The sequence below is a fragment of the Dermacentor variabilis genome, chromosome 1 (genome assembly GCF_050947875.1).
Source record: "Dermacentor variabilis isolate Ectoservices chromosome 1, ASM5094787v1, whole genome shotgun sequence".
NCBI lineage: Eukaryota > Metazoa > Arthropoda > Arachnida > Ixodida > Ixodidae > Dermacentor > Dermacentor variabilis.
Genome location: NC_134568.1, coordinates 20,204,731 through 20,218,321, shown reverse-complemented (window position 1 = coordinate 20,218,321; position 13,591 = coordinate 20,204,731). Strand labels below are relative to the sequence as shown.

The window sequence follows — 13,591 nt, the reverse complement described above, 5'->3', positions numbered from 1 at the left end:
GGCCGCATTTCGATGGGGGCGAAATGAACGTTAAACATCATCAGGTGGTAAAACTTATTCTTCCACTCTGGGTGGCACGGGCGGCCGCGCAGGATTCAGCCGGGCCCTCTGTACCTTGAAAGCCATCTGCGCTGCGCACAGAGTCCGCGCTTCGTTGTGTTTTCGCCACTTAGTTGGTGTTGATACGAGCGGTAGCACAGAGGACCATTCTCCCGCTGCTGCTGCGGCCACGTTGCCTCACTGCCGCGTTTTGACAGCGAGTTTCCGCGGTCATCGAGTGAGGTGTGTTCAGGTTTGCTTGTGTGCGCGTGATACCATGTTCGATAATTTAGTTAGTATGCCTGTGTTTACAAGTTAATACGGCCGATAAAACTACTATCCTTACTTCGTATAGCTGTCCACTAATTTGCTATCGCAATCGATGCTTCGCCTTTCGGGCGAAACTGCGACTTTCTTTTATTTCTGACGGGCACGCAACCATCGAGTTATTTTGCATGCGCTCAGGTAGATGGTTCTATTAGGCTACGCACGTGCGCACCGCTTGCTCTTCGGCAAGAGAGTCAAGGGGTGATTCCTGCGTTGCGGACTGCTGCCGTAGTGCCGAATCGGAATATGTCTATTCCAGTGTGTGTGCTTCTTTATTCTTGTAATAACAATTTATGCAAGCTCATCTGCATTCATGTATGAATAATGCATATTTACATACGGGAAATAGTTTTTTTGCCACATTATGATCAATCTGTAAAAAAAATCGCGGAAAATCTTTTCCAAATAGGGCCCTCTGAACATTTTAAATCTTCAATAACGAAATCGACCCTGGGGTGGTGATGGAGTGGCATATTTGGCGAAAGAAATTGGCCCTCAGAGGTTTAGAGGTGAAATGGAACGTTGGTTGTCGGAAATACGTGAGAAAGAGAAGGCCCGCCTAGAATATTTTGGAACCACCTTAACTTGTTCGGCAACAAGTCTCGAACGATACTACGACATATCCTAAACGGAGGTGCAAACAAACTGGATGGGGACGCGGCATTAAATTACACCCGGAAAATAACAGCCGAATGATTTCAAGGTAATGGCGAGGTCGATTCTGATAAAAAATAAAGAGCATGAAGCAGAGCCAGACAGAAAAAGCTGAGAAATCTTAACTGGAAAAAAGCCAAAGATAAATGTCCTAACATCACAGCCACAGCGTTAGAGGAGGTTTCCGTTAGTCTGATCAATGAACTAGGATTAAAGAGTAAGGGAGCGGTGTCAAAGGCACTAGAATAAAGTTTACAAGACAGACGAATACCACACAGTTGGCGACATGGTAGAATGAACTTAATTTATAAAGCTAAGAGAAAAAAAAGATACAATTCACTCATATAGACTGTTGACCATTGCATCGGTAATATACCGGTTAGCAATGCGGGCAAATAAATTCAAACTGCAAGCATGGGCAGAACATAATAGCATATGGGGAGAACTTCAGAATGGCTTCATGCAGAATCGGTAGGCTTCTGGATGATAACTTATTTGTCATTACTCAGTGTATTCAAATATCCGGAGAAGAAAGGAGGCCGTTATATGCGGCATTTTTAGACATCACCGGAGGGTATGTCAACGCTGACCGCAACATTTTTGGCATATCCTTGAAGAAGAAGGCCTAAGCAACTACTGTATAGAGCTACAGCTTCTGAGGTAGATTTACCTAGAAAATACCATTTGCGTTGAATGGGAAGCGCTGAGAAGCGAGGAGAAATTTTATGTCATCAAGGGGTTGAGAAAGGGGTGCCCTTTATCCTTGGTACTGTTTATGATATACATGGTAAGGATGGAAAGGGCACTAGAAGTAATCGATATCGGATGTAATATTTCATACAAACAGGCGGGCATAATTGTAGAGCAGTAGCTTTCAGGTTTGTTCTATGCGGACGAAATTGCGTTGCTTGCTAACAAGCAGAGTGATATGCATCATCTGGCTAATATTTGTGGACAGGAAGGCGAGAATTTAGATCTGAAATTTAGCGTTAAAAATCAGATCTAATGGTATTCAATGAAAACATTGAACAGACAGTGTCAATACAGAACTGGGAAATACAATGAGCAAAATGATTCATATACCTCGGCGTACACTCTAAAAAATTCCACGCTTAATCTCACGCTAAGCTGTAAGTTTAAGCGTGACGCGCATGTAAATGAGGCGCGGATGACGTTTCAAGCACCAGGCGACCGAATATAAGCGTGACATTCCTTCATTTAAGCCTGATGGCTAGACGGCCTGCCATGGTTCTGTCTTGTGCAAGCGTGAGCGAGCTGCGTACGCGTGAGAAACGCAGATCGCACGCTTAACATCCCGCGGAGCACTCGCGCGAGAACTCTCCATCACGCTTATAAAGATCCAAATAAGAGAGCCGTGATACATCACGGTGTCTGCGCGGAGCGTGGGCCAGGGACAACAACGCTTTGCGTCTTCTCACTGCCCTGCGGTCAATTCAAAAATTTTCTTGGGGAGGTTGAAGGAGGCCGTTGTGTTTTCGTGTCTGCGCTCGGCCATTTTTGGTGTGGATTTTCCGGTGGACTGCAATGAGCGACGTTCCTTCATTGCAGCACAGAGCTTCCGCTCTAATTGTCAGATTTGGGGTGTATCGCCATGTTCACTTTTACGTACATTCATGACTTACAACGCGGGTGGTGTATGCATACATTGTGCACTCTGCCAAGTTTACGAGAGTTTACGACAGAGAATCCACCGCGGTCTCACGGCTGCAGAGCAGCATTTTCATATGCATAATGGATATGTTGCGGTCCCTCACCTACTATTCATGGACGATTGGAATATACAGGTAAGAACATTAGTTATGGTTCGCTTGTATTAAATAGCGGCTAACTGCCAATTTGTCATGATTTCCGGTATTCGGTTGTATGATGCGTGGTGCAAAATTTGCCGTAATGGTACATTTATTGGAAAGCCATCGAGAACCTTTTACGCGAGCAGTAGCGTTGATCGAAATCGAGAGCAGTCAGCCTCGTGCTTTTTTAGCAAGTTTTAATACCGGGCTGTTGAATTCCTCTTAATTCTTCAGTTTATTGTGTTGAAGTACCCAATTCTCCCGATTTCTGTTGTTTTTACGTTCTGTTTTGTTGTTCTCTCTGTGCCCGTTGCCATTTCACCTCGGGCAAGGGTGGCGAGTTGGGAGTCGCCATTCTGCATTTTGCACCGTGCTTCTTCTCATGATTTAGAACTCTGTTAGTGGCGCATCAATGTAGTATGCCGTCTATGTTGTGTAGTTGCCGTGTAGTGGCCGCGTATGGCGCTCATAGTATAACGCTGCCTATAAAGTGAAAATTCGTAATTTTATCAGCTATTTGTCGACTGACAGTGACCAGTATCTCCGAAGCGCTGCATGCGAGGTTGTAACCACACGTGCTACTTAATTTGCAACCTTTATTGCACTCTGAATTAGGATATCCATCTTGTGTAGCTCCGCATATTTTATATTTTGGGCTTTAAAGAGAGAAAGTGTGACTGTGTTCAATGAACATGAATATACTCTGCCCGTTGCAGCTCTTCATTTCCAGCTGCAAACACATCTATGTCCGCAGTGAGAGTGCACGTGTGATAATTTCACGTAGAATGTCATTCTTACCAAAATTTTCATTATCATTGGGCCGAGATTTAAGAGGAAGCTTTAGCTCGAGTGCTCCTATCTAAATACATGTAAAAGCACAATTAGTTTTTCTCGGCAACCACTGCACCAAATTTGACGAGGTTTGTTGCATTTAAAAAGTGAAACTTAAAATCTAGTAACTGTTGGTGTCGAATTTTTGAGTTAGGTTGTGCATTTTTTATTAGAAATCGGCAAAAATAAAAAAAATTTCAAAAAATCGGAACTATCAAGTTTACAACTCTGTAACTCAACAACAACAAAGGATAATACAATTCTGTGAATTGCATCTAATAGTACATCTAAAGCGGACAAAATTTATATGCTACAAATGAATATGAAAAAATTTACTTATATGGAAATACAGCTTTTGCAGAACCCTTGTAACCAACGTAATAATTTCATGTAAGATGTAAAATGACGTACCAAATTTGTCCGCTTTGAATGGTCTAATGGATGCCGTTTGCAGAACCGTGATATCCGTTCGTGATGCAGAGCTATGAATTTCTAAACTTCGTGCTTCTATTTCTTTCAAACGGTCGAATATTTGAAAATCTTTTTTAACAAAATTCAGGCCCTAAAACGAAATTCCCCTTGCAACAGTCACTAGAACTTAACTTTCGCTCTCAAATTCAACAAATTTCATTAAAATCGGTCCAGGGGTTATCTCAGAAAAACGTTTTTGCGTTTTACATGTATTTGAATAGGCCGCGTCGGAGTTGGGCCCGAGCTAAAGCTTCCTCTTAAAGGGAAACTTTAGCTCAGGTGCTCCTATCTAAATACATCTAAAAGGACAATTCGTTTTTCTCGGCAACCACTGCACAAAATTTCACGAGGTTCGTTGCATTTAAAAGAAAAACTTGAAATTTAGTGACTGCTAGTTTCGAATTTTTTATTTAGGTCGTAGAGCTTTTATTAAATATTATCAAAATTTGAAAATCTTCAAAAAATGAAACTATCAAGTTTACAACTATGTAACTCAGCAACCATAAATTATAATGCAATTCTGTGAATTGCATCTAATAGAACATCCAAAGCGGACAAAATTCATATGTTACGCATGAATCTAAAAAAAATTGTAATATGGAAATACAGCTTTTGCACAAACCTTGTAAACAACGTAACAAATTCACGTAAGGTGTAAAATGACATATCGAATTTGTCCGCTTTCAATGATCTAATGGATGACGTTCTCAGAACCACGATATCTTTCTTGATGCAGAGCTGTGAGTTTGTAAACTTCGTGCTTCTATTTTTTCAAACTTTTGAATTTTGGAAAATTTTCACAACAGAATTTAAGCCCTAAATCGAAATTTCGCTTACAACAGTCACTAGAATTTAACTTTCTCTCCCAAATGCAACAAATTTTATTAAAATCGGTTCAGGGGTTATCTCAGGAAAACGTTTTTGCGTTTTACATGCAGTTGAATAGGCCGCGTCCAAGTTGGGCCCGAGCTAAAGCTTGCTCTTAAGAATAGCTACGTTTTTCTAGCTCATTCTTCCGTAGGCATTAAAAGGTTTTGTCGAAAGCGTTGCCAGTTGGTGTTCGAATTTTTAAAGAACGTTTTTGTGAATAGCATGATGGAATAAAATCAGTTACAGCTACGTGTCCCACCTAAAGGCGTTTTGCACGTTGTTCTTTTGTTTTTCGGGTCATATTTGAAAACTAATAAACGTTTGAATGTAGGATTGATGAAAATGAACAAAAATTGAATAAGTTTCTTCTGATCTTATCGAAAATAGTGACATTCTCTGAGCTTTCATATCTCGTTAAGAAGCATGCTTGCGACCCAGGCTTACAATGCATGTTCTCATTATTGCGGCGATTTGACCACCTTTCCTCTGTCACTTAGCTGCTTCTAAAAACTTCCAAACCAGAACATCTTAAGAGCAGTCAGTCGGAGAAATGTCAGAAGAATTGCAATCACTGTTACAGCAGTGAAAAAGCTAGCTGTCTTCATTAGCACATTTAGTCTAAAAGAAACATGTTTTCACCTATACAGTATTATACTTTTGGTATTAAGAAATTTTCTTTTCTAAATTTTTTTTTCAGATCGCGCTAAGTGACCTTAAAGGACCATGCATTGTCTGGGGGGGAAACAAGGCTCCTCATCTCGGGCTGTGAGCATGCTGGAAAGCATGGAGATCAGTAATGATACATCCCTACAAAAGGCACTATTGATGTGCCTATGCCTTTATGGTATGTCATATGTAACATATCCTGCTGCATATGGGCAAATTTTGTGCGACCAACTTAACGCCAAGAACAAGCAAAGAAATATCATGGGCGCAAACACGATTAAAACATTTTTTCACCGCAATGCGCATTTAAATCAAACTCATATAGAGACTTACGCTTTCACAGCGATCTGAAAACGCTTTAGCTCAGGAGGAGGAGGAGGAGGAGATAACTTTATTGGGTCCTGAGGAACCCCTTCCCACCCCCTCTTGGTTTAGTGGTCGGCAGGGGTCGCGGGCCGCACCCACGTTGGGACCGGAAGCCCGTGAGCCTCCGCCCTTTCGTGAGCCCTCTGGACGGCCCGGAGCTGGGTCTGGTGGTCGTCGCTTCGCAGGGCGTCCATCCAGTCTTCTTCTTAGCTGAACACGGTGCCGCTTAACGCGGAGCATTGCCAAAGCATGTGCGATAGCGAGCAGTACGATTCGCCGCAATCCGGACATTGCGGCTCTACGTCCGGTGAATAAAGGCTCATTCTATCTCTCGAGGGGAACGACTTTGTTTGCAGCATTCTGAATATAGATGACTGTGGTCTAGTGAGTTTAGCGTGGGGGAGTGGGAAGTTCCTCCTCGACAGCTGATAGTGCGTTGTTATTTCGTTGAGGTGAGCAGCGGGTCTCGGTGCTTCCCTTCCTCTCCGCCACTTCGCTCGCCATGCTCGCCGCGGTGCGCGAGTCCTCGCGCGCGTCCGTATGCCAGCTCGTTGGCGTTGGGAAAGTCGGGGTGCACGTCGGCCCCCATGTGGGCTGGAAACCATTTGAGGATGTGATGAGCCGCGGCTCCCTCACTGCCGAGGACGGCCGCCGCTTTCCGCGATATCGAGCCTCAGGCGAATGCTCTGGCCGCCAATCGCGAATCTGTGTATACGTAAGGACGTTCGGGGTCCCTCATTGCCATGGCTATTGCCACCTGCTCGACCACCTCGGACGTTACCCCCTTGACCGATGCTGCGTTAATGATCGTACCATCCCAGCGTATCGAGACGGCCGCGTACCGGTCGCTGCGCCCGTACTGGGCCGCGTCTACAAATGCCGCCAGTCCCGGAGAGTTGGCGGTCGATTTTAGCAGTGTTCGGGCCCTCGCCTTTCGGCACCCCTCGTTGAATTGCGGGTGGACGTTTCTCGGAAGCGGTTCTACCTTGAAAGTGCCCCTGACCGCCGCGCTGAGCGCGACGCTGCGTGCGTTCCACTCTGCCTCTGCATTTATGCCTGCTTCTTCTAGGATGCGTCTGCCGGCCCTGGTGGTCGACAGCCGCACGACCTGTGCCTTGGTCTGTGCTTCGATGATTTCTGCTAGCGAATTGTGGACCCCTAGCCGATCGAGCCACTCCATGCTTGTACTGATCGGAAGAGCTAGCACCCTCTTGATGCTCTTGCGCATCAGTGTGTCTATCTTGGCCGCGTCTCTCTTGGTCCATTTTAGCGCCGAGGCTACGTAAATTACGTGACTCATGAGGAAGGCGTGGTAAAGTCTGATGAGATTGCTCTCGCTGAGCCCTCCCCTGCGGTTGGTCACCCTGAGGATCAGCCGGAGCATGTTCTCCGTTTTGTACGTGAGTCTCATGACCGTTTGCGTGTTACCGCCTTTAGCCTCAATTAGCAGCCCCAGGATTCTTATAGTGTCCACTCTGGGGATCGGCTGGCCGGCACTCGTGTGTAATTTGATTGGTATTTGATCCATCGGCGTCAAATTCCTCATGCCTTGTTTCGAGGGCCTGTAGAGCAACAGCTCCGATTTGCCGGGTGACAGACGGTGTCCCGTTTCCTTCAGGTACTCTTCCGTTGTGTCCAGCGCCTCTTGAAGAGCCCGCTCGACTTCTGCATCGGACCCTCCCGGGCACCACACCGTAATATCGTCTGCGTAGAGGGCGTGATTGACGTTGGTGACTCTCGTCAGCCGGTCCGAGAGCCCTTTCAATGTTAGATTGAATAATAGTGGGGAGAGCACCGCCCCTTGTAGGGTGCCCCTCGCGCCCAGCGTGTACCAATCGGATGTGGCCTGTCCTATTTTGATCGTGGCTTTACTGTCTCTGAGGAAGGAGCCTATGTAGGAGTGGAATTTCCGGCCAAGCCCCATCACCGAGATCGTTTCCATTAGAAATCTGTTTCACCGTGTCGAATGCTTTCGTTAGGTCCAATGCCAGTATGCCCCTGGTGTCTCTGGTTATGCCGTCGATTATGTGCTTTTTGAGTTGTAACATTACGTCCTGTGTGGAGAGGCCCGGTCTGAAGCCCACCATGTTATGCGAGAAGAGGCCCTCTCTCTCTATGTACCGCGATACTCGGTTATGTATGGCATGTTCCGCCGTCCTGCCTACGCACGAGGTCAGCGATATTGGCCGCATGTTCTCCGCCGCAAGTGGTTTACCGGGTTTCGGTATTAGTATTTCCACTGTTGCTTGGAAAGCTCGATCGAGTGCGCTTCGATTTCCCGGTTTAGTGCCGCTACTTTCTTTCGCAGTCTGCGATTTAGTTTTTGCATTTTCCACCTGGCCATGATGGAATTCTTTGCCTCTAATAGGTGTGCCAATCTCGCGTCCATCCTTTCCCCGTTCAATTCAGTTGGACAACCCTCGTCGCGGCGCTAACGTCCTCTTTGAGCCTTCTAAAAAGGCTGTCTAGGTCCGCATATTCGCTTTTGTCTTCCTTCCTTATTTTGCGGAAGGCGTCCCAGTCGGTGACCTTAAATTCTCTCGGTGGTGTCGCCTTGATGGGGATCGTCACGGCCAGTATGCAGTGGTCTGCAATGAATGTTATGAATAAAAGATTTACCCCAGGAAGAAATGTGTGTGTAATACTTTTTTCACAGCCTAGAATATTCTTCTTTCTTAGAGAAGGAGGCCAGTGAAAAAGAATTTGATCAGATGTTCTGGGATAACAATCGAAGAAAGAGGGCAATACCATGGTTATTTTAATGCGGGAAATTCTGTCCTGACGTGCCTATCCAGCACTAGCCTTGCTATCTTCTAACGCGTGGCGCTGCAGAGCACGGTTGAGAGGGCATTCGTCCTTTTGTGCAATGAGATACGGAGGGACTTGTTTATGTTTTACATTCCTTGACGTCGTTTAAATGTACCAGGGCTTTGCCAAGCCCCTTCTTATTGGATTAGTTTCAGTGTCATTGGCGGGAGCGTCTTGCGCAATCTCTCTGAGCTATACTAAGCTTCTACTTCTCCGGCATTCTGTCAATGACTAGCGTCTTGGTTCGTCACAGTCTGCGCCATCGAAGCAGAAGTTAAAGAAGAAGACTGGGAAGAGCTTGGTGAGCAAAGCTCGCTTCAGAGATGCGACCCAAGCGCCCAAGCCAACCATGGCCGGTGTTTCTTCGTTGCTTCCAACGCATGCAGAGAAGGGGTGAGTGAGAGATGGGGCATGCTAAAACCTCTTAAACTTCGTAAAGTAGTGCCACGCTTTGAAGAATGCTGCCTCCTCCTCGCGCACTCTAGCCGAGGCCGACGCCGCGTCGCTATTGGCCTAATAGCATCACGTGCGCCCTCGTGCCGTGCATCAGCACCACTTTTTCTCGAGAAGCGTCTACGGAGTGGCGAGGAGCGCATGTTGGCGCCGTCGTTACGCTCGAGCAGTGTAGGCGGCGCCACGGTCGAGGAGGGAGCGTGAAAGAGAGGAGAAACGAGGAGGAGTGAAGGCGGAGGAGGAGACTGTCGCTACTTCATGAAGTTTAAGGGGTCACTCCATCCCCCTTGCCACCTCGGAAACTCTCTCTAAGCGTGGAGATTGGTCACGCCATAATAAGTGTAAGAACTGGGGTCCTTTGTCACACTGATCCCGGGGCCGTGCGAATGTTGGCAGAGATGGAGTGTGGAGACGCAGGCGAGCACAGCAAACAGACTTTACTATAAGAACAAACCCAAAATGAAACACACCGAACATGTAACTCAAAGCTCAACTGACAAAAATAAAACTCCACACTTGCGTAGCCTAAATATGTCCTTATCCTACCCTGCGTTCGTCCTTAGCGCGTTCCGCGCGAAAGTCTGGCAACCCTGGCCTATGGCTGCACGCTTACAAACAGGAACGCTCTTACAAGGTTCCGTTGTCGCACGTCACTCCAAGTCCGATGTGCGTCGGCTCTTAGCCACCGTCAGTGCTCCCGCAGACTCCGCAAGTTTTGCTTCCTTGGTATCGGCCGGCCAGCTCCTCCGTCTCGGATGCCGGCGTCCCGAACTCTGTCGATGACGGATCACTCCGGCCTGCCTGGCTAGGTCTAATACCGCGCTCCACCGCTTCTTCTCCGAGTGCCGGCGAGAAGCCCCAGGGACTATGGTCCATGCTGGTCTGCCGAAGAAGGGGGATCAAATTCCTGGAGTGTCGGGCATTGCTGTGGGAGGCTGCAGCAGGTCCAGGGAGCCTGGCTCAAACGTCGCCGAGGTCGACGGCCACACTCTGGGTCGCCAGCGTCACGGGCATGTCCGAACATCCTTGGCTCCCATCGCCAATGCGAAGCTGGCGCTCCAACCTTCTTGGCCCAGAGCCACGTCGATAATCCACAGCTTGGCGCCGCTTCTCCGATCACACCTCGAGTCACGCGCCTCGAGGGCTCGTGCCGTTCCGATGGGTCCCGGCGCACATCGTGCTCTTCGTTTCTTTTTGTGTCCCTTGCCTCTTACATACGACATCCTTATCACGTCTGCTAAGCGAGGAGTTGCTGATCACTCCTAGCAGGCGTGATCGGTAAGCGTAGAGAAACATCACGCTTAGATTAAGCGGGTAAAAAAGACTGCAAACGCACGCTTAGATAATCGTGGATTTTTTTTGGAGTGTATAGATAAACGAAGGCATTAGATATATAGAAACACAGGGGAAAACAAGAGTAGTAAATGGGAAGATAAATGCGGCCATAATGAAACACAGAGCGCTATGTAAATACAGTACGTATGAGGTGCTCGGGGTATGTGGAAAGGTGTAATGTTTCCACGACTTACACTGGGGAATACGGTTGTTTGTCTCAAGTCGGTGGCACAGTTAGGACTCGATAGTAACAAAAGGTCAGCGAGATGCCTCGTATTGGGCGCTCACGGGAAGATTGGAACTGAAACCGTGCAGGGTAATATGGGCTGGACAAGTTTTGAAGTGAGGGAAGCTAACAGTAAAACTATGAAGAACGACCGAGAAATATGGAAGAAAGTGATGGGGGCTGGGAGAGTTCAGATGTTTGTACAGGAAGAACATTGATTCACAGTGGAGAAAAACAACTAGGAAGCTTACCAGCAAGTGTGCAAGCGGTATAGTGAGCAACATGGTAACAGAGAACGTTAAACGCCTGTCAAAGAGGCTGAGACAATCTCCTGGGTGGCAGTCACGGAAAATAAACTGGCTATGAGTAACTAGAGTAACTACCTAAGAGGTAAAAACGAAATCAGGAAAGAAACAATTTATGATAACTTAAAGGCAAGCTGTTTCCTTTTCGAAACGAGATCAGGATGCCTTAGTACGCGTAGCTATAAAGCGAGGAACACCAAGGAAGAAGCATGTACTTGCTGCGGTAAACCTAGGGAAACGATGGAACATGTTTTATTAGAATGTGAAGATTACCCAGCTGTCGGTTTAGCTCCACTGGCTTCCTTGAAGCTCCTTGGTTCAGGGATAGCAGGGAGAAAGTAAACATTTCTACAACTAAGATTAATAAAAGATGATTGGAGGTTTGGTGACAGAAAGGTAGGGAGACTACAAACAACGGAGGCATACAAAAACAATGTTCCCAATAATACATGTAGTGAAGAAACCTTGATGCAGGGAATTTTTCGTTTGTAAAAAAACAAGATATGTAACACATTAGGCAAAATACAGAAAAAGACCTTGGTGGCCCAACCCACCACCCCTTCTCAAAGGCGCTCTCATAGCATTCATCCATCCATCCATCAATCCATGAGGAGTGCTGGCATGTCGTGGCAGCGGACCCGATGGAAGTATTTGGCAGCTCCCCGGGCGCAGAAAAGGCTGCGAAGCGATTGATTTCTGGCAACCTGCGACCGCTGTAGTGTTATCACTGTCTGATTACATAGTCTGCATGCAGGGCTAACTTTGTTCTTTGCTGCGCACGCTACAGGATTCATGGTAGATCTGCCGTCCTGTCGTTGTTAAGCGATAATAAAATATGAAAACAAACAGAGCGTGTGCAACATTCAAATAAAATATCAAGATACACTGCAAAATGCCCTGTTCCAATACCTAAATGTCACTCTCTTCTTTCTTTTTTTTGACTGAGTACACCACAGCGATGGCTGGCACGTGCCAACAACGCCCATAGTAGGAATATCACGGTATATCGCGGACGCCAATTCTATCAGCTGATCAATTCTTTGAAAATCATAAAGCGACGGCAGCAGACACTTGAGAAAGCGCAACGCGCATGTCCGTTGCATTCTTGCCTCAAAAAGGGGCGGAAATACCATAAATACTTGGAACGAGAGCTAAACACGGTAATTCTGTACGTGGCACCGCAACAGCTTAGCCATGTCCGTAGAGCTGCTGCTTAAGGGAATACTCTTCTTGGTGAACTTGCTGTACTGGTTCTTCGGAGGCACGACCGTGCTAATGGGCGTTTACCTCTTCATGGTGAAGGTGCGCATCCTGCGCCGCTACGTCGATCTCACCTTCGATCCGGCCGTGTTCTTCATCGTCGTCGGCTGCCTCGTCTTCGTCATAGCCGGACTCGGCTGCGTCGGAGCACTGCGCGAGAACACGCGCTTCCTCTGTCTGTACGGCTTTTGCCTGTCTGGTATCGTGGTCGCAGCCTTCTTCGTGACCGTGCTGACCGTTGTGTGGCCCACACTGGGCCCGTCCAACAGCTCGCGGCGTCTCGAGAACGTTCTGCGGCGTGCAATAATCATCTACAGGGACGACCCAGACATGGAAGACCTCATCAACATGCTCCAGTTGTCTCTGCGCTGCTGTGGCATCACCTCCCGGGGCTACCTGGACTGGCAGCACAACGCCTACTTCAACTGCTCCCAGTGGAACCGGAGCCGCGAGCGCTGCGGCGTGCCCTATTCCTGCTGCAGGGACCGGGGCAGCTTGCCCAACGTGATGTGTGGCTACGGTGTTACGGACACGTCAAAGAGGTCACCTGCCTCGATCGAGCGGGCGATATACACGCAGGGCTGCATGCAGGCGTTGGCCGCCTCGGTGAGGGAAAACTCCGTGTTGGTCAGCGTGGTGTCGGCGGTAACCGTGGGGTCGCTCGCTTTGGGCATCGCCGGCGCCTGGCTCCTCGTGAAATCTATCGCTGAGGTGAGACGAGGCGTTATGCTCCAGAGCATAGCAACGCCTCATGCACGAACGTCCTGCCTGTAGTCGATAGTGTGAATCGAGCTGATGGCCGCTCTTGGAAGCGGTAATTCTATAGGCAGCCCAATGCGCGACTCGCATACTTGTCGTTTTTATGTTTGCAACTTTACGCCGTATACATTCTTGTCAGCTTATTTTAACTTGGTCGGCACAGACTAATATTTTAATGCACGCGCAATAAAAATTGGCTTTCCTTGTCCGTCCGTTGTTTCTTGTGTGATTCATTGTAGTACTTTAGCCCAAACTAGCCGTCGTCCTTGCACGATCTCGTTTGATAAAATGACCCTGATATAGCCCAGAATGCTGTACTACTAGGGGTCTACGCCTCACTGGTCTCGCCTTCTAAGCACACGCCATGTTGCTAAACCCACATGCCAAAATATCCTGTTCTTTTTGTCTGA

At 47.5% G+C, this 13,591-nt stretch overlaps 1 protein-coding gene across 1 annotated transcript; it reads left to right on the top strand.

Annotated features, from left to right (window-relative positions):
- The first annotated feature begins 12,346 nt into the window (after window positions 1-12,346).
- Window positions 12,347-13,196, top strand: LOC142573926 (tetraspanin-33-like). Its single transcript, XM_075683130.1, has one exon. It carries the CDS (start codon window positions 12,357-12,359, stop codon window positions 13,194-13,196), a length of 840 nt encoding a protein of 279 aa, XP_075539245.1. The 5' UTR covers window positions 12,347-12,356.
- Window positions 13,197-13,591: the final 395 nt, after the last annotated feature.